The sequence below is a fragment of the Salmo trutta genome, chromosome 16 (assembly GCF_901001165.1).
Source record: "Salmo trutta chromosome 16, fSalTru1.1, whole genome shotgun sequence".
NCBI classification, from domain to species: domain Eukaryota; kingdom Metazoa; phylum Chordata; class Actinopteri; order Salmoniformes; family Salmonidae; genus Salmo; species Salmo trutta.
Window position 1 is genome coordinate 12,086,924 of NC_042972.1, and position 26,471 is coordinate 12,113,394.

At 40.6% G+C, this 26,471-nt stretch overlaps 1 protein-coding gene across 3 annotated transcripts in view; it reads left to right on the plus strand.

Moving 5' to 3' along the window:
- Window positions 1-26,471, plus strand: part of cdh22 (cadherin 22) — a 260,866-nt gene that overhangs the window by 221,770 nt on the left and 12,625 nt on the right. For all 3 annotated transcript variants that reach the window (XM_029693024.1, XM_029693025.1, XM_029693026.1), the window contains 2 exons: window positions 9,833-9,950; window positions 17,013-17,264. In XM_029693024.1, coding sequence (XP_029548884.1) covers window positions 9,833-9,950; window positions 17,013-17,264 — 370 coding nt within the window. The remainder of the gene's footprint in view (window positions 1-9,832; window positions 9,951-17,012; window positions 17,265-26,471) is intronic.

Sequence of the window (26,471 nt, forward strand, 5' to 3'; positions counted from 1 at the left end):
TTATGTCGATATGTTTAATCTTAGAGCGAGCATGAGAGCAGTGGTGGAAAAGTATCCAATTGTCATACTTGAGTAAAAGTAAAGATACCTTAATAGAAAATAACTCAAGTTAAAGTAAAAGTCACCCAGTAAAATACTACTAGAGTAAAAGTCAAAGTATTTGGTTTTAAATATACTTAATTATCAAAAGTAAATGTAATTGCTAAAAAATACTTAAGTATTAAAAGTAAATGTAAAAGTATAAATCATTTCTTATGTTATTAAGCAAACCAGATGGCACCATTTTCTAGTTTTTATTTATTTCCAGGTAGCCAGAGGCATTACTTAGACATAATTTACAAATGAAGCATTTGTGTTTAGTGATTCTGCCAGATGAGCCTTCAAAATGAGTACTTTTGGGTGTCAGGGAAAATGTATGGAGTAAAAAGTACATTATTGTTTTTTAGGAATGTAGTGAAGTAAAAGTTGTCAACAGTATAAATAGTAAAGTAAAGTACAGATACAAAAAAATACCTGACTTAATTAGTACTTTAAAGTATTTTTACTTAAGTACTTTACACCACTGAGTAAGACAGACTGCCCAACTGACGTCTCAAATTTTTAAAACACGCAACCATCTTAAAGAGAGGAGACAACGTATACAGTGAGGGAAAAAAGTATTTGATCCCCTGCTGATTTTGTACATTTGCCCACTGACAAAGAAATTATCAGTCTATAATTTTAATGGTAGGTTTATTTGAACAGTGAGAGACAGAATAACAACAAAAAAATCCAGAAAAACGCATGCCAAAATGTTATAAAATGATTTGCATTTTAATGAGGGAAATAAGTATTTGACCCCTCTGCAAAACATGGCTTAGTACTTGGTGGCAAAACCCTTGTTGGCAATCACAGAGGTCAGATGTTTCTTGTAGTTGGCCACCAGGTTTGCACACATCTCAGGAGGGATTTTGTCCCACACCTCTTTGCAGATCTTCTTCAAGTCATTAAGTTTTTGAGGCTGACGTTTGGCAACTCGAACCTTCAGCTCCCGCCACAGATTTTCTATGGGATTAAGGTCTGGAGACTGGCTAGGCCACTCTAGGACCTTAATGTGCTTCTTCTTGAGCCACTCCTTTGTTGCCTTGGCCGTGGGTTTTGGGTCATTGTCATGCTGGAATACCCATCCACGACCCATTTTCAATGCCCTGGCTGAGGGAAGGAGGTTCTCACCCAAGATTTGACGGTACATGGCCCCGTCCATCGTCCCTTTGATGCGATGAAGTTGTCCTGTCCCCTTAGCAGAAAAACACCCCCAAAGCATGTTTCCACCTCCATGTTTGACGGTGGGGATGGTGCTCTTGGAGTCATAGGCAGCATTCCTCCTCGTCCAAACACGGCGAGTTGAGTTGATGCCAAAGAGCTCCATTTTGGTCTCATCTGACCACAACACTTTCACCCAGTTGTCCTCTGAATCATTCAGATGTTCATTGGCAAACTTCAGACGAGCATGTATATGTGCTTTCTTGAGCAGGGGGACTTTGCGGGCGCTGCAGGATTTCAGTCCTTCACGGCGTAGTGTGTTACCAATTGTTTTCTTGGTGACATTGGTCCCAGCTGCCTTGAGATCATTGACAAGATCCTCCCGTGTAGTTCTGGGCTGATTCCTCACCGTTCTCATGATCATTGCAACTCCACGAGGTGAGATCTTGCATGGAGCCCCAGGCCGAGGGAGATTGACAGTTCTTCCATTCCAGCCTTGTGTAGGTCTACAATCTTGTCCCTGACATCCTTGGAGAGCTCTTTGGTCTTAGCCATGGTGGAGAGTTTGGAATCTGATTGATTGCTTCTGTGGACAGGTGTCTTTTATTCAGGTAACAAACTGAGATTAGGAGAACTCCCTTTAAGAGTGTGCTCCTAATCTCAGCTCATTACCTGTATAAAAGACACCTGGGAGCCAGAAATCTTTCTTATTGAGAGGGGGTCAAATACTTATTTCCCTCATTAAAATGCAAATCAATTTATAACATTTTTGACATGCGTTTTTCTGGATATGTTTGTTGTTATTCTGTCTCTCACTGTTCAAATAAACCTACCATTAAAATTATAGACTGATCCTTTCTTTGTCAGTGGGCAAACGTACAAAATCAGCAGGGGATCAAATACTTTTTCCCCTCACTGTACTACAGTAAAACAGCTCATAAATCCTTGATTTTTCCCCCCACAATATCTATCTTCTGGAGAATGTTACCAAGCCCAGACAAGGGAATCATGTTCTCCAGGACTTAAAGCCACACTTTACGACTCTCCAAGTCTTCAGCCTTGAAAAGTGTCACGGTTAGAACTGGGGTTATTTGTTATGTGAAGTCCGTACGGAGCTCAAACCGTAACTAAGAAAAATGTGTCCGTGTGTACAGTACGTGTGTAAGAGAGAGTCGAGATGCTTGTGTGAGTGGATGCCCCTGTTCTCTGTGTGTGTGTGTGTGTGGATGCCCCTGCTCTCTCCCTCTCTCTCTCTGTGTGTGAGTGGATGCCCCTGCTCTGTCTGTCTGTCTGTCTGTCTGTCTGTCTGTCTGTCTGTCTCTCTCTCTCGCCCTCTCTCTCTCTGTGTGTGTAAGTGGATGTCCCTTCTCGCTCTCTCTTGCTTTCTCTTGCTCTCTCTGTGTGTGTGACTGGATGCCCCTGCTCTCTCTCTCTTTGTGTGTGTGTGTGGATGCCCCTGCTCTCTCTCTCTCTCTCTCTCTCTCTCTGTGTGTGAATGCCCCTGCTCTCTCTCTCTCTGTGTGTGGATGCCCCTGCTCTCTCTCTCTCTGTGTGTGGACACCCCTGCACTGTCTATCTCTGTGTGTGGATGCCCCTGCTCTCTCTCTCTGTGTGGATACCCCTGCTCTCTCTCTCTCTTTCTGTGTGTGGATACCCCTGCTCTCTCTCTCTCGCTCTCTTTTTGTGTGTGGATTCCCCTGCTCTCGCTCTCTCTTTGTGTGGATACCCTTGCTCTCTCTCTCTCTCTCTCCCCGTGTGTGGATACCCCTGCTCTCTCTCTCTCTGTGTGGATACCCCTGCTCTCTCTCTCTCTCTCTCTGAGTGTGTGGATACCCCTGCTCTCTCTCTCTCTGTGTGTGTGGATACCCCTGCACTCTCTCTCTCTCTCTGTGTGGATACCCCTGCTCTCTCTCTCTCTCTCTCTCTCTCTCTGTGGATACCCCTGCTCTCTCTCTCTCTCTCTCTCTCTCTCTCTCTCTCTCTTTGTGTGTGGATACCTCTGCTCTCTCTCTCTCTCTGTGTGTGTGGATACCCCTGCTCTCTCTCTCTCTCTCTGTGTGTTGGTACCCCTGCTCTCTCTCTGTCTCTCTGTGTGGATACCCCTGCTCTCTCTCTCTCGCTCTCTTTTTGTGTGTGGATTCCCCTGCTCTCGCTCTCTCTTTGTGTGGATACCCTTGCTCTCTCTCTCTCTCTCTCCCCGTGTGTGGATACCCCTGCTCTCTCTCTCTCTGTGTGGATACCCCTGCTCTCTCTCTCTCTCTCTCTGAGTGTGTGGATACCCCTGCTCTCTCTCTCTCTGTGTGTGTGGATACCCCTGCACTCTCTCTCTCTCTCTGTGTGGATACCCCTGCTCTCTCTCTCTCTCTCTCTCTCTGTGGATACCCCTGCTCTCTCTCTCTCTCTCTCTCTCTCTCTCTCTTTGTGTGTGGATACCTCTGCTCTCTCTCTCTCTCTGTGTGTGTGGATACCCCTGCTCTCTCTCTCTCTCTCTGTGTGTTGGTACCCCTGCTCTCTCTCTGTCTCTCTGTGTGGATACCCATGCTCTCTCTTTTTAAAAAAAAAAATTTTAATTAAAAGAAACACAAGGAAGGGGTAACATTAAAGTATTAGAACATGAAGGACAAACAATACAGCATCAAGACACTATCAAACATGTAACAGTCTTTCCGCAACAGAGCCATCCTTACGTGTGAGGGTGCGTGTCCTTGATAGTGATATAAAATATATGTCATAGTTTCCTTTTTCATGATCACAATCTTGTGAAACCCAAACCCTCCAAGATCCCCCCACAGTTCCCCAATAGCTGTCCCTCAACCATTCGAGACCCCTCCCACTGTTCCTCCCCCCGAATAATAAAAAAAATACAATTAATTCCATTCCCCACCTCCAAGAACCCCCCCCAATGCACCAACAACCAAGAGAATGAACTAAAGAGAAAAAAGGAACAGACAGAAGAAAACAGCAAACAACAATGCAAAAAAATTAAGTAATAATAATACATTTAAAACAAAGGACATCAAGGACAACTGAAATCATAACAGCAATGCCAACTGTATATGTTTGTTTGCATGTCTGGCATTATTACATGTATGTGTGTGTTCTTGTATGTGTTTATTTGAATGAGAGTGTGTGTATATGCATGTGTACAAACACCTGCACAGCATCAGCCTCAGGCAAACCGGCATTAGTTGTAAAAACACTGCCACTTAGTGTCATTCAAATGTACTTTTATTATGTTTTATTTTGACTTTTTTTCCCCTTTATCTTTTGACCATCATTCTCTCTCTCACACAGCAACTCCACTCCCACTTGTCTCCAATTCCACATACTAACCCTCAGCTTCCCTCAGCCCATCCCATCTATCTCTGCTGGCCACCCACTTCGTGTTTCTACGCAACACATATCTTTCAACTATGCTGTGATGTTTAACGTATAATTTCAATCTATCTAATCGAATGGAATCTACAGATTGCATGTTGAAGATAAATACTTTTACTAAGAGTATTAGTATATTAGTAATTGACTGAGCGGTCTCTCCAGATCTCCTAACAGTACTATTTGTAGGGTCAATTTTAGATCAATGCTATGCATTTTCAGCCATTCCTGAACCTGAGACCAGAAACAGGCTACCTGAGGGTAATACCAAAATAAATGGTCTATTGATTCTGTATCCTCACAACAAAATCTGCAGAGCTTTGATGATTTTATGCCCCAAATATTCAACATTTTGTTGGTGGCAAGAATTCTATATAATAATTTTAGCTGAAAAGCACGAAATCTTGAATCTTGCGTTGTTTTATATATCAACTCATATACCCTGTACCATGGAATCGGTACATCAAAAATCTCTTGCCAACTATTTTGCAATCTGTATGGCACAGTTGTCAACATCCTGGTCCTCAAATGAAACTGGTATACTTTCCTATTTATGCAATTTTTTTCCTCCACCAGTTGTGATCCTTTATATTGGGCAGACAGACCAGTGCCCTACCTCCTCCCGCTGCCAGCCGCCTCCTCCATTTTTTGGGGCAATGCTGTAATCGATTGGTTGTACTCTTGGATTGAGCAGACCTTCCCGTACAATTCTGATAACTCCATGGAGGACATAACCATTACAATTTACAATATCATTTAAGAACAAAATACCCTTTTCAAACATCTTTCCCATAAATACAGGTATTTTATCAACCAGCACATTTGAGTTCAGCCATAATACTTGTTGTAATATTTGTTCTATCTTTTCAGGGGGATGAAATTGAAATTGTAGCCAGCTCTACAATGCTTGTTTGAAAAAGACAGATACTTTGAAAAAATAATAATTTTCAATTAATTGAAAATGAGACATGGCAATCTGCACAAAGGCAAAAAGGCAATTTTGTAACAATGGATGAGCTTTTCTTATTAATCTACTTGAGAACCATTTAGGGTTAAAATAAAACTTTTTTGTCTTGTTTAGCAACCCAGATAAAGCAAAATATTTTTTGCTCATATGATTTGAAAAACTAATCATCAGGAGTAGGCAGCGCCATATGTAAGTGAGTAAACTGAGATATGACTAAGGAGTTAATCAGGGCAATTTTTTCATGGTTGCAGGTTCTTGTCTATTTTTACAAGTTTTCTATTAAAATTCATTGTGGCGAGCAGATTTATATATTTTGTGATATGAATACCGAGTATGTCTACTTCACCATCAGCCCATTTTATTGGTAAGCTGCAGGGTAATGTAAAAGTTGTATTTTTTAAGGATCCAATACGTAATATTGTACACTTATCATAATTAGGTTTTAGTCCAGAGAGTACAGAAAAGTTATCTAGATCTTTAATAAGACATTCCAGGGATCTACTGTAGCTCAGTTGGTAGAGCATGGTGCTTGCAATGCCAGGGTTGTGGGTTCGATTCCCACGGGGGGCCAGTATGTAAAAATGTATGCACTCTACTGTAAGTTGCTCTGGATAAGAGTGTCTTCTAAATGACTAAAATGTAAATGTGAAATCTAGCTTGTGGACTTAACATAAAACTTGAGTCATTGTCGTACATGGACACCTTTGTTTTTAAGCATTGGATTTGTAATCCTCTAATGTTGTTATTAGATCTGATTTTAATAGCTAGCATTTCGATGGCCATAACAAATAGATATGGTGACAGCGGACACCCTTGTTTTTCTCCTCTTGACAATTCAAAACTCTCTGAGAAGTAGCCGTTATTTACTATTTTACACCTGGGCTTGCTATACATTATTTTTTACCCATTTTATAAGAGAATTACCAAAATTGAAAAAATTCAGGCATTTATAAATAAAATCCCTTCTTACTTTATCAAATGCCTTTTCAGAATCCGCTATAAATACCATTCCTGGCTTCTTATATGTTTCATGATGTTCTATTATTTCTAGTAGTTGTCCTATATTATCTCCAATGTATCGTCCATGTAAAAAACCTGTCTGATTAGGATGAACAATACCTGGCAAATCCCTTTTAATTCTGAGTGCTATGCATTTTGCTAGTATTTTTGCATCACAACATTGAAGTGTAAGGGGCCTCCACTTTTTTAGATAGACTGGGTCTTTATATTTGCCATCTGGGTCTTGTGTTAATAATAGAGAAATCAGACCTTCCTGCTGAGTACCTGACAGACTACCATTTCTATAGGAGTAGTTAAAACAATCTAACAATGGAGCTTTTAGTATATCAAAGAATGCTTGATATACCTCTGCCGGTATGCCATCAAGCCCTGGGGTTTTTTCCAGACTGAAAGGATTTAATAGCCTCAAAAAGTTATTCCTCTGTAATATAGGCCTTCGCACTGATCTTTCTGTACATTTGTTAATATTCCATTTTTTATATTATTTGGAAAGAATTCCTTACCGTAATCTTCATTCAGTGGGAGAGGATGAGATGGAAAAGAGAACATCTGCCTAAAATAATTAGCCTCCTCTTTTAAAATATCATTTGGAGAATCATAGATGACTCCGTCTTCAGTAACGAGTTTCTGCAAATAGTTTTTGTTAGCGTTCCTGTATTGGAGATTCAGGAAAAATTTTGTGCATTTTTCTCCATCTTCCATCCAGTTTGCTTTATTTTTGTAATAGATTACATTAGATCATTCTTGAATAAGTTCCTCAAGTTCTTTTTGTTTTTCCTCTAACTTATTTTGTATATCTGTAGTATCGTTTTTATTGCTATCTACCTGTACTATTAGTTCATGGATTTCCCTTGTTAGTCTTGTTTCTTTAGCCAGAAACGGCTTTTTTATTATTGATGAATATTGAATTGAATGACCCCTGAAGGTACATTTAAAGGTATCCCAAACAATAAGTGGATTTGCTGAACCTATATTATACTGTAAAAATTCAGTTATAAATTATTTTGTCTTAGTTAAAAATAAGTTGTCCCCCAGTAAACTTTGATTAAATTTCCAATATCCCCATCCACATGGAAAATCTATGAGAGTTATGTGAAGGCCAATTAGATGATGATCCGATCGCATTCTGTCTCCTATTAAAACTTGTTAAATCTTTGATGCAAGAGAGAATGAGACAAGAAAGTAGTCAAGATGACTAGCTTGATTAAGTTTCCTCCATGTGTGTCTCACTAGGTCTGTTTTTTTAGTCTCCAAATATCCACTATTTCTAATGTGTCCATAATATTTGTGATTTCCTTAAGGGCACGGTGATGATAGTTTGTAGAGTGATTACCTTTACGGTCCATTGAGGTACTTAACACTGTGTTATAGTCTCCTACCATAATGATTAGATCATTTGTTGCCTGTAAGTTCAATAAATTGGTATAAATGTTTTCGAAGAAGTGTGGATCATCCTGATTTGGACCATAAAGATTAATGAGCCAAATCTCTTTTTCGTCCACTTTCATATTCCAAAGGATCCACCTTCCTTGCGAATCATTCCTTATTATTTGCACATTCAGATCAAAATGTTTGTTAATTAATATCATCACACCCTTTGAGTTCCTTTGTCCATGACAGAAAATTATTTCACCACCCCATTCCTTTTTCCACGCAACTTCATCTAAGGATGTAGAGTTTCCTGTAAACAGTATATGTTATATTCCTTTTCTTTTAGCCATGTAAAGACTGATCATCTTTTTTGATAATCTGCCAAACTGTTACAATTATAACTTGCTATACTTATTTCACCCCTTACCATAACTAGATACTATTCTCAGTCTAAATTGACCATAATTAGTGCTTGTAAAGTTACTGCCATCAGAGGTATTATGAAGGTCAAAACTAGAGCTTTCAAATGTCTGATATTTAGAATTCAAGAAATAGGTTCTAGCAATATATTTTTTATTCCCTTGCCTGTTTGCCTGTGATCCAATGCCACAGATGTTAGAAAATTAAGACAAATTATGTGTGTCACAAATCTGAGTAGGTTGATGTGTATGATATTGGATATGATATAATGAGAGTGTGTATGATGTCTGTATAAGAGTAAGACTATAATGTGAGATGTCCAAATAAATAATAACTCTGCCAATTTGAATGTTTGAGTGTCTATGTGTGTAACATGTAGTGCGTATAGCCTTAATATTCATAATTGTAATCCATATCGTATCACCATCATAGTTCCATCATAATTACCTTTAACATAATTGAAAAACACATGTCAGCATTTCCATAGCAATTGATGTTTCACATGATCATGAAAGAGACCTTGCATTACTCGAGACGGCTTCACTACAGTACAAATGTATTCAGTACAATATGTTGTTATTCCCCAATGCCCCTATTTTGATATCTTCCCCTTGTTTGTTGTAAGCATATATAAACTTGGAGACAAATACATAAAAAAGATAGACAAACAATAAACACATTAAATTATAAGACAGTTCTTGACAATAGAGTGAGAAGAGAAAAGAGAGAAAGAGAGAGTGAGAGAAGAGCGCGAGATCAGGTGTGTGTGTGTATGTATAAGTCCGTAAGTCCCTGCTCTCTCTTTCTCTGTGTGACTGGATGCCCTTGCTCTCTATCTCTATGTGGATGCTCTCTCTCTCTCTCTCTCTCTCTGCCCCTTGTCTCTCTCTGTCTGTACTCTGTCGTTTTGGGAGGAGTGACAGAAGGACAGAGTCTCTTCCAGTTTGGACATGAGCCACACAACTGCTCAAGAGATTCTGCATTGAGGAAATGTCCCTGGCCTTCTAATTTGTCATTTGGATTTCACAGACTTAGCCAAGTGAAATAAACCCAGAACTGTACGCATCTTTTGACAAGCGTTTAATGGGAAAAGTGAACTTTGTATTTTAGGAGGATTGCCTGAAGTGTTCCTTTTATCCCAACTCCTCCTGTTATTTTATACAGTCACTTAATTCAATAACTGCAGCTGATTTGGTAAACCACTCTTAGAAGTTCACCACGTTTCCCTCGATGTGTTACTTCTCTCATCGGTCTGTGGCACACTGATTTTAATGTGAAAACGTAATTTATCAACCGGCGGTTCGATGCTGGCCGCACTGAAATAGAATAAAGTATTAATTGTCATTACAAGGCTGTCTTGTCTTGAGGTGAAAATATGGTTGGGAGTGGGATGGTAGCTTGTGTTCCATGCATCTTGATTTCCTTCCTCTCTGGCAGCTCATTCACACCATCAGCGTGGTGGATAGGGACGAGCCGCAGTCGGGCCAACGCTTCTCCTTCACCCTGGCTCCGGAGGCCACCAACAACCGCCACTTCACCCTGTGGGATGTCAAAGGTAAGGGGTCACAATTCATAAATCAAAGGACTTCCAGCTGTTACAGAGTCACTCTGAAGGGTATTCTGAAGGATGATACTGTACATCCTGGTGTCATGCCTTAGACGGTCTTTGAGCCTATCAGTGAATGCTTTTAGAGTAGGCTGTACCGTATTATCAAATGAATAGGTCCAACTGTGTAGCATAAAAGGTCGTTAACATATTATGAAATATAAAATGACTGTGTAGCTACATGTGGCACATGGGAATTTGGTAAATGGACACACTGTTTAGCTTAACTTGCCACTGCATTAGAAAACACCACATAAGGACATCCATACAGAGTGGTGACTTTGCATCCGTCTTTTTTGTTGTTGCAAAACATTGACCCACGTAGCCAAGAGGGATTACATGTTCACAAGCAAATCCCTCTTTGGAGATGTGTACCTAAGTGAATGTGACACGTGGCTAAATCAAGATTGATCTGACACAGTGAAAATGTCAGGCGAGTGAGCCAGGGAAATGTCAACGGAGGCTGCGGCGTGGTGTGGTGTAACCCCAGTCACGCGCCAGGGCAGGGGGTCCTGAGTACGGGGAAACATGGGGCTCAGCGTCCACATGGGTCCACTCACCCCTCCACACAGGCAGGCTCACGGGTTCACGTAAACGCAGAGATGCAGGCAGACAAACACATGCACATGCATAGACACAGGTTATTTGAACCAATCACTCATGTATACACACAGAAAAATCTGTATGCTGGCAGCAAACATACACACACACACACATGCACGAACACACACATGTACAAACACACATGTACAAACACACACATGTACAAACACACACACACACACACACACACACACACACACACACACACACACACACACACACACACACACACACACACACACACACACACACACACACACACACACACACACACACACACACAGTGCTTAAAAGTATGCTCTAACACAGAGACACACAGTGACTCAGACCTTTTTTTTCTCCTCCTATCTCTCTTGTTTTCCACTGTACTTCTGTTTTCATGGACACGTTTGTCAACCTGTCAGATTGGATCTGTCACTTTCTCTCTCCACCATCACGGCTTCACATTGCATTCTGTCTTTGAGCTTTGATACATCAGGACAAACAGACACTCTCTTTTATTCCATCCCTTAAAACTGTTATACTCATTGTTTGTTTGGATGTCTGTAAAGCTAATCTTGGCCATTGAAGAAGGTCTGGAGTTATCGCAAAAAATAGAGACACGTCTTGCTTTATTTTACTGACTATTTTACTGCGTTTTCCCATAGGTAAATATTATTTATAAAGCTAATGAAAGACGTGTGTTTTGTTTTGTCTTAGCTTGTGTTTTGTTTTGTCTTAGCTTATCAGTTTTTGTTAATTTACTCAACTGATTACTGTAAATTAACATGACATTCAATAACAAAAACTGTTCTGTATATATTTCACTCCATTAAAACACATAATTAGCTTAATCATTTCCCTGTCGCCTCATAAAATACATATTAAAATATACAGACTGTTTCCACAGCACTCGTCAATGCAATGAAATTCCGCTTTATTTTCGATGAGTTTAAGGTGGTATTGGCATGTTAATAATGAATACTCTCTGGTACCTATCTCAAAGAATTCAACACCAACTAAATGGTCCAAAACAATCAATCTCAAAGAAACTAAAGTGTATTAGTTCATTAACATTTTAACAAGGACATTCAAAGTAATTACCTGCTATATGGTTATCATATCATTTCTGAAATAAACAATACAACGAGGATGGAGCCATCCCTTTTCAGTCCACACCTTCTCTTTTTCAGATAGAAAGATGCACTGAAATAGGATGCTGAGTAAAGGTCAGAGGGACAATGTCAAAGACATTATACTCAGCAAAGTTACTGTAATAGGAAGAGTGTACTGCCTGCCTGTAACCGTGTTGTAGCTACGTCCATGACAGTGATGTCTGCCTCCTGACAGTGTTGTAGCTACGTCCATAACAGTCAGTGGTGTCTGCCTCCTGACAGTGTTGTAGCTACGTCCATAACAGTGATGTCTGCCTCCTGACAGTGTTGTAGCTACGTCCATAACAGTGATGTCTGCCTCCTGACAGTGTTGTAGCTACGTCCATAACAGTGGTGTCTGCCTCCTGACAGTGCTGTAGCTACGTCCATAACAGTGATGTCTGCCTCCTGACAGTGTTGTAGCTACGTCCATAACAGTGATGTCTACCTCCTGACAGTGTTGTAGCTACGTCCATGACGGTGATGTCTGCCTCCTGACAGTGCTGTAGCTACGTCCATAACAGTGATGTCTGCCTCCTGACAGTGTTGTAGCTACGTCCATAACAGTGATGTCTACCTCCTGACAGTGTTGTAGCTACGTCCATGACGGTGAAGTCTGCCTCCTGACAGTGCTGTAGCTACGTCCATAACAGTGATGTCTGCCTCCTGACAGTGCTGTAGCTACGTCCATGACGGTGATGTCTGCCTCCGGTGATGGATTTCCCAGTGTCTTATATGCAAGTCCATCCACACTAGCTATTCTGACTATATTTGTCAAAGCCTGCTACTGTATGCTTTGTTAAATAAAAGTTAAATAAAAACATACAAATACATTTATTGTTACATGTGTCTCCCCGAGAGGCTGTGGACCAGTGAGGTTTCATTTAAAGTCATGACGTCCTTCCATTTTCTCCCCTTGGTTTCATTTGACTAAAAAGAATGTGTGACGATGCAGACCTGGCTCTCAAGAGAAGACAGGCTATGTGCACACTGCCCACAAAATGAGTTGGAAACTGAACTGCACTTTCTAACCTCTTGCCAAATGTATGACCATATTAGAGACACATATTTCCCTCAGATTACACAGACACACAAAGAATTTGAAAACAAATCCAATTTTGATAAACTCCCATATCTATTGGGTGAAATACCAGTGTGCCATCACAGCAGCAAGATTTGTGACCTGTTGCCACAAGAAAAGGGCAACCAGTGAAGAACAAACACCATTGTAAATACAACCTATATTTATGTTTATTTATTTTCCCTTTTGTACTTTAACTATTTGCACACCATTACAAAACTGTATATAGACAGAATATGAAATTTGAAATGTTTTTATTCTTTTGGAACTTTTGTGAGTGTAATGTTTAATGTTTATTTCACTTTTGTTTATTATCTATTTCACTTACTTTGGCAATGTAAACATGTGTTTCCCATGCCAATAAAACCCCTTAAATTGTAATTGAATTGAATGCTCACTGACAGTAGCTAGCAATTCATATGTGTTCACTCTAAAAAAGACATGGTTGAAGTATATGGGCTTGACACATGTGATTCCCTTGCTCCATGTCCTTAAATACTGTGGGGGACTGCAATAGCATCGAATAGTCCCCACGATATGCAACTGTTCAGGGAAGTCAGGAACCAATACACACAGTCAGTCAGGAAAGCAAAGGCTAGCTTTTTCAAACAGAAATTTGCATCCTGAAGCTCTAACTCCAAAAAGTTTTGGGACACTGTAAAGTCCATGGAGAACATGAGAACCTCCTCCCAGCTGCCCACTGCACTGAGGCTAGGTGACATGGTCACCACCGATAAATCCATGATAATCGAACATTTCAATAAGCATTTCTCTACGGCTGGCCATGCTTTCCTCCTGGCTACCCCAACCCTGGCCAACAGCTCCGCACCCCTCGCAGCTACTTGCCCGAGCCTCCCCTGCTTCTCCTTCACCCAAATCCAGATCACAGATCTTCTGAAAGAGCTGCAAAACATGGACCCGTACAAATCAGCTGGGCTAGACAATCTGGACCCTCTCTTTCTAAAATTATCCACCGCCATTGTTGCAACCCCTATTACTAGTCTGTTCAACCTCTCTTTCATTTCATCCGAGATCCCTAAAGATTGGAAAGCTGCCGCGGTCATCCCCCTCTTCAAAGGGGGTGACACTCTAGAACCAAACTGTTACAGACCTATATCCATCCTGCCCTGCCTTTCTAAAGTCTTTGAAAGCCGAGTTAATAAACAGATCACTGACCATTTCGAATCCCACCATACCTTCTCCGCTGTGCAATCCGGTTGCCGAGCTGGTCACGGGTGCACCTCAGCCACACTCAAGGTACTAAACGATATCATAACCGCCATTGATAAAAGACAGAATTGTGCAGCCGTCTTCATCGACCTGGCCAAGGCTTTCGACTCTGTCAATCACCGTATTCTTATTGGCAGACTCAATAGCCTTGGTTTCTCAAATGACTGCCTTGCCTGGTTCACCAACTACTTCGGAGATGGAGTTCAGTGTGTAAAATCGGAGGGCCTGTTGTCCGGACCTCTGGCAGTCTCTATGGGGGTACCTCGGGCCGACTCTTTTCTCTGTATATATCTACGATGTCGCTCTTGCTGCAGGTGATTCCCTGATCCACCTCTACGCAGACGACACCATTCTGTATACATCTGGCCCTTCTTTGGACACTGTGTTAACTAACCTCCAAACGAGCTTCAATGCCATACAACACTCCTTCCGTGGCCTCAAACTGCTCTTAAACGCCAGCAAAACCAAACGCATGCTTTTCAACCGTTCGCTGCCCGCACCCGCACGACTAGCATCAGTACTCTGGACGGTTCTGACCTAGAATACGTGGACAAGTACAAATAACTAGGTGTCTGGCTAGACTGTAAACTCTCCTTCCAGACTCATATCAAACATCTCCAATCCAAAATTAAATCTAGAATCGGCTTTCTATTTCGCAACAAAGCCTCCTTCACTCACACTACCAAACTTACCCTAGTAAAACTGACTATCCTACTGATCCTCGACTTCGGCGATGTCATCTACAAAATAGCTTCCAATACTCTACTCAGCAAATTGGATGCAGTCTATCACAGTGCCATCCGTTTTGTTACCAAAGCACCTTATACCACCCACCACTGCAACCTGTATGCTCTAGTCGGCTGGCCCTCGCTACATATTCGTCGCCAGACCCACTGGCTCCAGGTCATCTACACGTCTATGCTAGGTAAAGCTCCGCTTTATCTCAGCTCACTGGTCACGATAACAACACCCACCCGTAGCACGCCCTCCAGCAGGTATATCTCACTGGTCATCCCCAAAGCCAACACCTACTTTGGCCGCCTTTCCTTTCAGTTCTCTGCTGCCAGTGACTGGAACAAATTGCAAAAATCGCTGAAGCTGGAGACTTACATTTCCCTCACTAACTTTAAACATCAGCTATCTGAGCAGCTAACCGATCGCTGCAGCTGTACATAGTCTATCTGTAAATAGCCCACCCAATCTACCTACCTCATCCCCATATTGTTTTTATTTATTTTGCTGCTCTTTTGCACACCAGTATCACTACTTACACACCATCATCTGCTCATCATCATCTGCTCATCTATCACTCCAGTATTAATCTGCTAAATTGTAATTATTTTGCTACTATGGCCTATTTATTGCCATACCTCCTCATGCCATTTGCACACACTGTATATAGACATTCTTTTTTTCTATTGTGTTGACTGTACACTTGTTTATTCCATGTAACTCTGTGTTGTTGTTTCTGTCGCACTGCTTGGCTTTATCTTGGCCTGGTCACAGTTGTAAATGCGAACTTGTTCTCAACCAGCTTACCTGGTTAAATCAAGGTGAAAAAATACAAATAATAAGTTTAAAAAAAAATAAGTTGATGATCTGAGGTATCTATCTTTGGCAAAATGGGAGTGTTTACTTCAAATAATGTATATTTAGCCTGTATAACCCATCTATGCATGAACAAGTAAATGCTTCTGAACTGTTCATTGATAATTTGGGGTGGCAGGTAGTTGGGCCAGTAACCAAAAGGTTGCTGGATCAATTCCCTGACCTGACAAGGTAAAGATTTGTTGTTCTGCCCCTGAACAAGGCAGTTAACCCACTGTTCCCCGGTAGGCTGTCATTGTAAATAAGAATTTGTTTTTAATTGACTTGACTAGTTAAATAAAGGTTAAATAAAAAAATATATATAAAAAATGATGGATGGTAGTAACCAATATGACCAAATTGTCACGTCCTGACCAATATTTAGGTATTATTTGTATTATATTTTGGTCAGGACGTGGCAGAGGTATATTTGTTTTGTATTTTGGGGTTTTGTGTGTGGTGTAATGGGGTGTTAGTTGTTGGTATAGGTTCTAGGTTTGTTTTTCTATGTATAGTTGGACTCCCAATTGAAGGCAGGTGTGTTGAGTTGCCTTTGATTGGGAGTCCTATATAATAGGGTGTGTTTGTCTTTGTGTTTTGTGGGTAGTTGTATTTTGCACTGCGTTTATTTATGTCTGTAAAACTGTCACTAGTCTTATTTCGTTTTCTTGTTTTTCCTCCGTGTTCACATTCTTTTAATAAATTAAGATGATGAGCACTAACTCCTCTGCGTATTGGTCCACGTTCTCCGACGACGATTTCGCTATATCGTCTGACGACGAAGAAATCTGTGACACAAGTGGTCTACCTGAGCAGAAGCAAATGTATTTATTAAGTAGCACCTATTTTATTTTTCCACATGGCTCTACTGAATTATCTTGATTGATTCCTCTGTCTGTGTGGAATTCCAGACCATAGAATTAACATTTTACTGCAGTGGGCTAAATCAGGGTCATACAGAGTGTTTCTTGGTAGTCTTAAACAAATCTACTTTGAAACCAAAGTATACACCCCACACACATGGTTATGGACTTAACAAAAGACACCTGTACCATGGCAGATATAGAGTTGAAATGTATTACATTTTGAGTTTCCGTCCCAATATTAGACGAAGCAGACCAACTCTTTAGTCGTTTAAAAACCTGCTGTATGTAAAATATTGTGTACTATAGCTTGGAAAATAACTAAATATGACTCTGGAATACTGGTAATGAAATACTGGTATCATCCCGGCACTAATATTATCTCATATATCTCTATGTTCCAGACAACACTGCAGACCCTGTGCTCAGGCTTCAACCACCACGAGCAGATAGTTATGAAGGTCTATGTTTGACATAGGCTACCCTTGTATAATATTATATCTCTATGTTCCAGACAACACTGTAGGGATCCGGACCCAGCGCTCGGGCTTCAACCGCCACGAGCAGAACGTCTACCTGCTGCCTATCCTGGTGGTGGATACCGGGCCTCCTGCTCTGAGCTCCACGGGCACCCTGACCATCCACGTGTGTGGCTGCGACCCGGAGGGCGCCATCCAGTCCTGCAATGCCACCGCCTACGTCATTAGCGCCTCACTCAGTCCCGGGGCCCTCATAGCTCTACTGGTCTGCATGCTCATACTCATAGGTAAGCAGCGACCAAACCCCTTCTTGATTGAGGTTGCCAACATAATAGTTATAAAAGCGAAATTCCAGTCTATTTGGCACTTTAGGCAATCAAACGCTCATGGTTTTTGAAAGAAACAAATTCTATTTGAACCCAGGTCTGAAAACATCTGTTTTAGCTCGCAAAGAAGTAAGCATTTATGTAAAGAAACTATGCACAAAACAAACAACACTATGACCGGTTGGTCTGCTTATACAGTTTTTGGGGCAACATAATTGCACACTTGTTGAGATTTCTGTCTATTTCATTAATGAGATGGCCCTTCTGTTGGAATAAGTGAACTGTATAGACACAAGCTGGGCATCAATTTCAAGGATACAGATTGTTTGTTGGGATAAAGTATGGGATAAAGTATGTTTACAACTGGCATTAAAAACATCTGCTCTGGATAATCTGATGGGGGTCTATAGGGACACAAAAAAATGCTTTTGTTTTAAAACAGACAAATAGATAGTATACAGTATATGGGTGTAAAATATGATAATTCTGCTATATGTATATCACATATACAGTGTATTCAGAAAGTTCAGACCCCTTGACTTTTTCCACATTTTGTTATGTTACAGCCTTATTCTAAAATTGATGAAATATATTTTCCCTCATCAATCTACACACAATACCCTATAATGACAAAGCATAAACAGGTTTTTAGAAATTGTAGCAAATGTATTCAAAATAAAAAACGTAAAATATCATATTTACGTAAGTATTCAGACTATTTACTCAGTACTTTGTTGAAGCCCCTTTGGCAGTGATTACAGTCTCGAGTCTTCTTGGGTATGACGCTACAAGATTGGCACACCTGTATTTGGGAAGTTTCTCCCATTCTTCTCTGAAGATCCTTTCTAGCTCTGTCAGTTGGATGTGGAGCATCGCTACGCAGCTATTTTCAGGTCTATCCAGAGATATTCGATCAGGTTTAAGTCTGGGCTCTGGCTGGGCAACTCAAGGACATTGTCCCGAAGTCACTCCTGCGGATTCCGTCTGGCCACTCTACCATAAAGACCTGATTGGTGGAGTGCTGCAGAGATGGTTGTTCTTCTGGAAGGCTCTCCCATCTCCACAGAGGAACTCTGGAGCTCTGTCAGAGTGACCATCGGGTTCTTAGTCACCTCCCTGACCAAGGCCATTCTCCCCCGATTGCTCAGTTTGGCTGGGTGGCCAGCTCTAGGAAGTATTGGTGTTTCCAAACTTCTTCCATTTAAGAATGATGGTGGCCACTGTGTTCTTGGGGACCTTCAATGCTGCATAAATGTTTTGGTACCCTTCCCCAGATCTGTGCCTCAACACAATCCTGTCTTGCAGCTCTACGGACATTTCCTTCAACCTCAGGGCTTGGTTTTTGCTCTGACATGCACTGTCAACCTTATATAGACAGGTGTGTGCCTTTCCAAATCATGTCCAGTCAATTGAATTCACCACTGGTGGAATCCTACCAATTTGTAGAAGCATCTCAAGGATGATTAATGGAAACAAGATGCACCTGAGCTCAATGTCAAGTCTCATAGCAAAGGGTCTGAATACTTATGTAAGGTATTTCTGTTAAAAAACAATTCTCAAAACCTGTTTTCACTTTTCATTATAGGGTATGGTGTTGTAGATTGAGGGAAATGTTTTATTTAATTCATTTTAGAATAAGGCTGTAATGTACAGTAACATAATGTGTAAATAGTCAAGGGGTCTGAATACCTTCCGAATGCACTGTATGAGTATATGGGAATTATTCAAAACAATGTGGATAATATAGAGACCATAAGACCAAACTAAAATCTACCACTACCAATGTATCCCTCATTTTCTTATCCTTGTCTTAGTGTAGACAGTTCATGATGCAATCCCACCAAACAATATACCCCTGTAGCTGTATCCCTCATTCATGAATTGCATGTATCTATGATTTGTTTTACAGTTATTGTCACCATTTCCTTATCATTCCTTCAACATTTCCTTATGCTTGACTAAGGATAGACAGTTCATGATGCTATCCCACCAAACAGCACTTATCCAAATGTGTGGCACTTATCTGAACGATAAACCAAGTAGTACTAAAACTGAGTGTATCACCCCACCCACAACTATCATTGTTAGGCTTTAATGGACAGTCCACCTTTTAGGGTTACTTTTTTCTCGCATCTCATGTAGAACAGGCTGGAAAAACAAGGACAGATTACATTAAAAGGTGATGCATTTCTTTACTTTTCCATCTTTTTCCTTCAAACGGGTAACTGCTGATGTTGCAGTCAGAAAACTCAACCCCCTTTCATGAGAAAAAGTTTTGTCCAAGTGGAGAGTGTATACAATTCAATGATATCAAACCACTCTGCTTCCCAGAATATGGAGGTAGGGGGAGCTGAGTGGAGAGAGTGGGAGGCCTAGAAGAAGGTGGAGGAGAGGGGGGATTGCTGCATCAGCCCTAACGTCCCCCTGGAACAACGCTCTTTAAATAGATAAGGCTTTCCAGACGTTCTCAGATACAAGCACTCACATGCACGACTCTCAGCAGGAGTGCTAGGCGAGAGAGGATTTTGGATTGTCATGTTTAAACATTTAATGAGTCGCTTGCCTCGTCAATATTGCCTGAAACGTTCCTCTTTCGGCTGCGGTTGAAACGCAATAACGCAGTGTACATCGTTGTCAGTTTATTTTCGGTTCCCTTGTCTTACTTCACAAACATGTTTCACATCTTGTTTGTTTTGAATGATTGATGAACAGGCTGGGACTAGGTCCCTAAATGGCACCCTAGTCCCCATATAGGGCACTACCTTTGACCAAGGCAGTGGGATTGGGGGGCCATTTGGGACATACCTTAGGTCACCCGGGGTCTCTGAATCAGGGAAGGGGTATTGTTTTTAGGGTGGTTTTAATGAGAGTACGGTTAAAGTTATGCCTCCGTTAACTTAAGCGTAGTGAGTTTAAAAAGCCACTTATATTTTATTCATTGTGGTTTTTAAAAGCCTTTTGGCCTTCAACCAACACATTATGGTTATGTTCAAATCGTAAGGAGACAAGCTTCACTACAAAAAGCATTGGTTAAAAGGTACTGTGGTTTTGGTGGTGCTATAGCTATAGAGTATTTACAGTATTCCATTTAGATTGTGCTATATTGAAACGCATACAGTGCCTTCAGAAAGTATTTACACCCCTTGACTTTTTCCAGATTTTGTTTTGTTACAGCCTGAATTTAAAATGAATTCAATTTAGATTTTGTGTGACTCGCCTACACAGTGAAACTATGTTTTTACAAATTAATTCAAAATGTTAGGCTGAAATGTCTTGAGTCAATAAGTATTCAACCCCTTTGTTATGGCAAACGCATTAAGAAGGAAAGACATTCCACAAATTAACTTTTAACAAGGCACACCTGTTAATTGAAATGCATTAATTGAAGCCTCATGAAGCTTGTTGAGTGTGCGAAGCTGTCATCAAGGCAAAGGGTGGCTACTTTGAAGAATCTCAAATATAAAATATATTTTGATTTAACATTTTTTTGGTTACTACATGATTCCATATGTGTTATTTCATAGTTTTGATGTTTTCACTATTATTCTACAATGTAGAACAAAGTAAAGATAAATAAAAACCCTGGAATGAGTAGGTGTGTCCACACTTTTGACTCGTACGGTATTTTAAAATATATTATCATATTTTTAAATCCCATAAATGAACGTGACATACATTTAAAAATATATTATCATATATTTCAATAACATATGTCACATTTATGAAAACTGCCAATTCTTATATATTTCAACATATATGTGACATACATACATGGCATACATGGGAATAAATGTTTGTACCATATATGGGCATATACTGTATCTTTCCACCAAATATGGGCATATATGTTTCCACCATACATGGGCATATATGTTTCCACCATTTATGGGCATATACTGTATGTTTCCACCATATATGGGCATATACTGTACGTTTCCACCATATATGGGCATATACATTTCCACCATTTATGGGCATATACTGTATGTTTCCACCATATATGGGCATATACTGTACGTTTCCACCATATATGGGCATATACATTTCCACCATTTATGGGCATATACTGTATGTTTCCACCATATATGGGCATATAATATATAAATAATATACAGTTGAAGTCGGAAGTTTACATACACCTTAGCCAAGTATATTTAAACTCAGTTTTTCACAATTCCTGACATTTAATCCTAGTAAAAATTCCCTGTCTTAGGTCAGTTAGGATCACCACTTAATTTTAAGAATGTGACATGTCAGAATAATAGTAGAGAGAATTATTTATTTCAGCTTTTCTTTCTTTGAATAACATTCCCAGTGGGTCAGAAGTTTACATATACTCAACTAGTATTTGGTAGCATTGCCTTTAAATTGTTTAACTTGAGTCAAACATTTCGGGTAGCCTTCCACAAGCTTCCCATAATAAGTTGGGTGAATTTTGGCCCATTCCTCCTGACAGAGCTGGTGTAACTGAGTCAGGTTTGTAGTTCTGCACACAAATGTTTGCAGGTTTGCAGTTCTGCACACAAATGTTCTATAGGATTGAGGTCAGGGCTTTGTGAAAGCCACTCCAATACCCTGACTTTGTTGTCCTTAAGCCATTTTGCCACAACTTTGAAAGTATTCTTGGGGTCGTTGTCCATTTGGAAGACCCATTTGCAACCAAGCTTTTCTTCCTGACTGATGTGGGATGGCAGGTAGTGGCCATCCCACATCAGTTAACAGCCTAGTGGTTAGAGCATTAGACTAGTAACCGAAAGGTTGCAAGACCAAATCCCGAGCTGACAAGGTAAAAATCTCTCATTCTGCCACTGAACAAGGCAGTTAACCCACTGTTCCTAGGCCGTCATTGAAAATAAAAAGTTTTTCTTAACTGACTTGCCTAGTTAAAATAAATGTGTCCCTTCCTCATGATGCAATCTATTTTGTGAAGTTCACCAGTCCCTCCTGCAGCAAAGCAACCCCACAACATGATGCTGCCACCCTCGTGCTTCACGGTTGGGATGTTGTTCTTCGGCTTGCAAGCCTCCACCTTTTTCCGCCAAACATAACGATGGTCATTATGGCCAAACAGTTCTATTTTTGTTTCATCAGACCAGAAGACATTTCTCCAAAAAGTACGATCTTTGTCCCCATGTGCAGTTGCAAACCGTAGTCTGGCGTTTTTTATGGCGGTTTTGGAGCATTGGCTTTTTCCTTGCTGAGCGGCCTTTCAGGTAATGTTGATATAGGATACGTTTTACTGTGGATATAGATGCTTTTGTACCTGTTTCCTCCAACATCTTCACAAGGTCATTTGCTGTTGTTTTGGGATTGATTTGCACTTTTCGCACCGAAGTATGTTCAGACAGAATGTGTCTCCTTCCTGAGCAGTATGACAGCGGCGGGGTCCTATGGTGTTTATACTTGCGTACTATTGTTTGTACAGATGAATGTGCTACCTTCAGGCCTTTGGAAATTGCTCCCAAGGATAAACCAGACTTGTGGAGGTCCACCATTTTTCTTCGGAGGTCTTGGGTGATTTATTTAGATTTTTCCATGATGTCAAGCAAGGTCGGCCTTGAAATACATCCACAGGTACACCTCCAATAGACTCACATGATGTCAATTAGCCTATCATAAGCTTCTAAAGCCATGACATCATTTTCTGGAATTTTCCAAGCTGTTTAAAGGCACAGTAAACTTAATGTATGTAAACTTCTGACCCACTGGAAATGTGATACGGTGAATTATAAGTGAAATAATCTCTGTAAACAATTGTTGGGAAAATGACTTGTGTCATGCACAAAGTAGATGTCCTAACCGACTTGCCAAAACTATAGCTTGTTAACAAGAGATTTGTGGTTGAAAAACAAGTTTTAATGACTCCAACCTAAGTGTATGTAACCTTCCGTCTTCAACTATACATATATTGCCATATATTTCTTTGCCGTATGGGGAGAGAGCGGAACGAGAATGGACAGCACTGTGTTAACAGCCACCTTGTGTGTTAATGGGAGAGATGTACTGGAGCAAAACAACTGACTGCTTGTGTGGTGGCAATGACTTCCCAATGATCCACCCACACACAACACACAGACAGAGCATACACACACACACACACACACATACACACACACACACACACACACACACACACACACACACACACACACAGAGAGAGATTAGAACCACACACAGAGCCTAGACACACATACAGAACACACACAACCACAAACTCACCCATTGTTCTGTACATGTTTTTGAGTGTGGTTGGGTTGGAGAAACCAGCTCCCCGGAGGCGCCCAAGCAACCTATTAGATCAATTGTGGCATGATGAGCAAAATGAAAACAAATTTCTGCCTAATTAGCAACAAATAAACAATCCCTCCATCAGTTAATTTAGTGGGTGACGTGATAAATCCATTTTGGCGAGGCATCTGCGCACATCCGTTCCAATTAAGCCCCATCTGCCAAGATGAACCCTTGGCCTCGTGCGGCTAGGCACAGCCCAAGGGTAAATTAGCCATCTTGTCAGGACCGCTTATCAGAACATCTGTACACAGAGGAACAGCCACATGTTGGCAAGGCAGGTACTATACTACAGGGTTTGGCCACTGTTTGCAGGACAACAGGCTGTGATGCATTATTCCATGCATAACATGGAAAATGTGACTTTGCATATCATGCGCTATATCACCGTCGCTGTAATGCGGCGAATAACCGTAATATATAACGTTCAAGTTAATATCTCTAAGAGGAATGAAGCAGCCAATGTATTACCTCTGATTTTCCATTTCCACTAAGAGAAGAAAAACACTGTCCCCATCTCGCATGCAGTTTATATCACTCACATAGTTTACCAAGCACACCACTGATTGGTTAGTAGAGGAGTCGTATAATCAAGATCTCCGCCTCCCATTACCCTCTTCACCATTGGGAATTGAGAGTAATAATCAAGTGCATGTTTGGCATGCACAGCAGCATGCATCAAGAGGTTAGTATGACCCGTGTCTATTGGCTGGACCCGGCTATTAACTGTCTCCAATGATGGTGAATGCGGAGGAAAAACTCCCACAATGATCAAAGGCATCCATCTCCCCATGGCACCATGGAGACAATGTAGGTGAAGAGAAGTGGCTAGATGAAGAGTTATTGTACAAGAGGCTCTAGACGATCAACAGTCCTCATCTTCCTTTCTTCAAACGCAGCTCTCCAGATGGGAACGCAGGCCATTTTCTCTACGACTCCCAGTCTTATTTTTCAAGTCATTTACAGCAAATGAAGACAAGTTTTTTTATACAGATTAATATGCTTGTCACTGTTGCATTTTGCTCTTTCCCATAAGAGGAAAAAAAACATGAAAGAAAGGTGAAACAATCAAAGTTTCAGCGTCATGTTCCGACTCTTAAGGTCACGGTTAAGGGTAGGACTGTATATTGCCTAAGGGCCTGTGCTTTGCATCAAACTGCGAATCCAATAGAAGTCTATCAAATCCTTCAAGATATAAGGGTTCACTGACATACCCAATTAAAAAAAATGGTGTACTGTCATTCATTTTCTTTGAGTTAATGGTCAGGCCATATCTCTCACATTCACAATGTGTGACTTTAGTAGTGTGAGGGGTTAGAGCACTAAAGGCCCAGTGCAGTGAAAATTCAGTATTTTTCTGTGTTTTGGATCATATACTATACAACAGCTGATGAAATTAACACTACAAAAGTTTGATTTTTTTCTGATAGTTGCTTGTTGAAAATACAGTCAACACAGGACCTTCTAATGAGCATGTTTTGCATGGATGGAGTTTTGGCTATTTAATTTAACTAGGCAAGACAGTTAAGAACAAATTCTTATTTTACAATGACGGCCGAACCCTCCCTTAACCCGGACGACGCTGGTCCAATTGTGCACTGCCCTATGTGACTCACGATCACAGCCGGTATACAGCCTGGGATCGAACCAGGGTCTGTAGGGATGCCTCTAGCACTGAGATGCATTGCCTTAGACTGCTGCGCCACTCAGCTTGCTGGTGACATCCAAACCTCTGCCAATAACAATTTTTAAATTACGTATCCCTCCCATTAGGTCCCTCCACCCCTTTGGTAACCTTACCCACTCCACTCAGACCACTCCTAGACAGTCCTTGCATTTCTTTGCTTGAGTAATAGTTTTTTTTGCCAAATAAACTATTTTTATTTATTTTTGACAATTTTAATGGAAAACTGTTATAGTAAGGTACTTCATTGTTACCCAGAAATGAGATATAATGAGATAAAAACATCTGCATTGGGCCTTTAAAAGTATCTTGTGCCGACCGGATAGCGAAGTTACCAGTATAATAGATCCATAGAGCCCAATCCTTAAATAAAAAAAATACAACCATTTTTTTTTGCATATTTTTGGCCTGACTTTATATTTTGGGATATGATGGAGTTAGACAGTTGAATAAAGCTTGTGAGGCATTTATAGATAGGTGATATTCTTTAAGATTCTTATAATTAATTGAAATAAATGGCTGTGCATATCATATACAGTATGTCTGGGCAAGCGGTCATTGTTAAAGACAATTGGCTTGCTAGTGTGCATTCTCAATGACGAACACTATCACAACTATGAGGGTTTCTTTTCCCTTGCCTGGTAATGTTCTCTTGAACAGTAATATTGCCTTGAAACACCCATTACCGTGACCTCAAATGTTTCTTTTTCATTTATTTTTTATTCCATTTCTTCTCAAGCTCCTCATCCGTGGATAAGCTTGGTTAGTGTTCCCATCTTCATTTAGTGTCTTTGCCATCTATTCAGCATACAATCTCCACAATTTTGTGTTCCAGCACGGAACCGCCCCGCGAACCCATTCAATCCGGCCCGCTGCCCGTGGGTAGTTTGGTTTTCCCGGGGAAAAAACAATCTCAATCGACGTTGAAATGACCAAAACCAAATCGAAACTGTCTATGAATGATAATAGACCTACATTTATGGTCTCTTCACTGTCCAGCTTGCTAACGGTCATCGAAACAAAAGCTAGAGAGTCAGGGAGGATTGAGATTCCAAAAGCAATGCACAGAGGACTATTTTTAGCAAATTGTGTCTGCAAGGAAATAACATCAATCACGTTTTACACCGCTAGGTTAACAAGTACAGTATGCTAGAGCAAGGCCATGGTAAGTGAACCACACACACACCCACACAGTG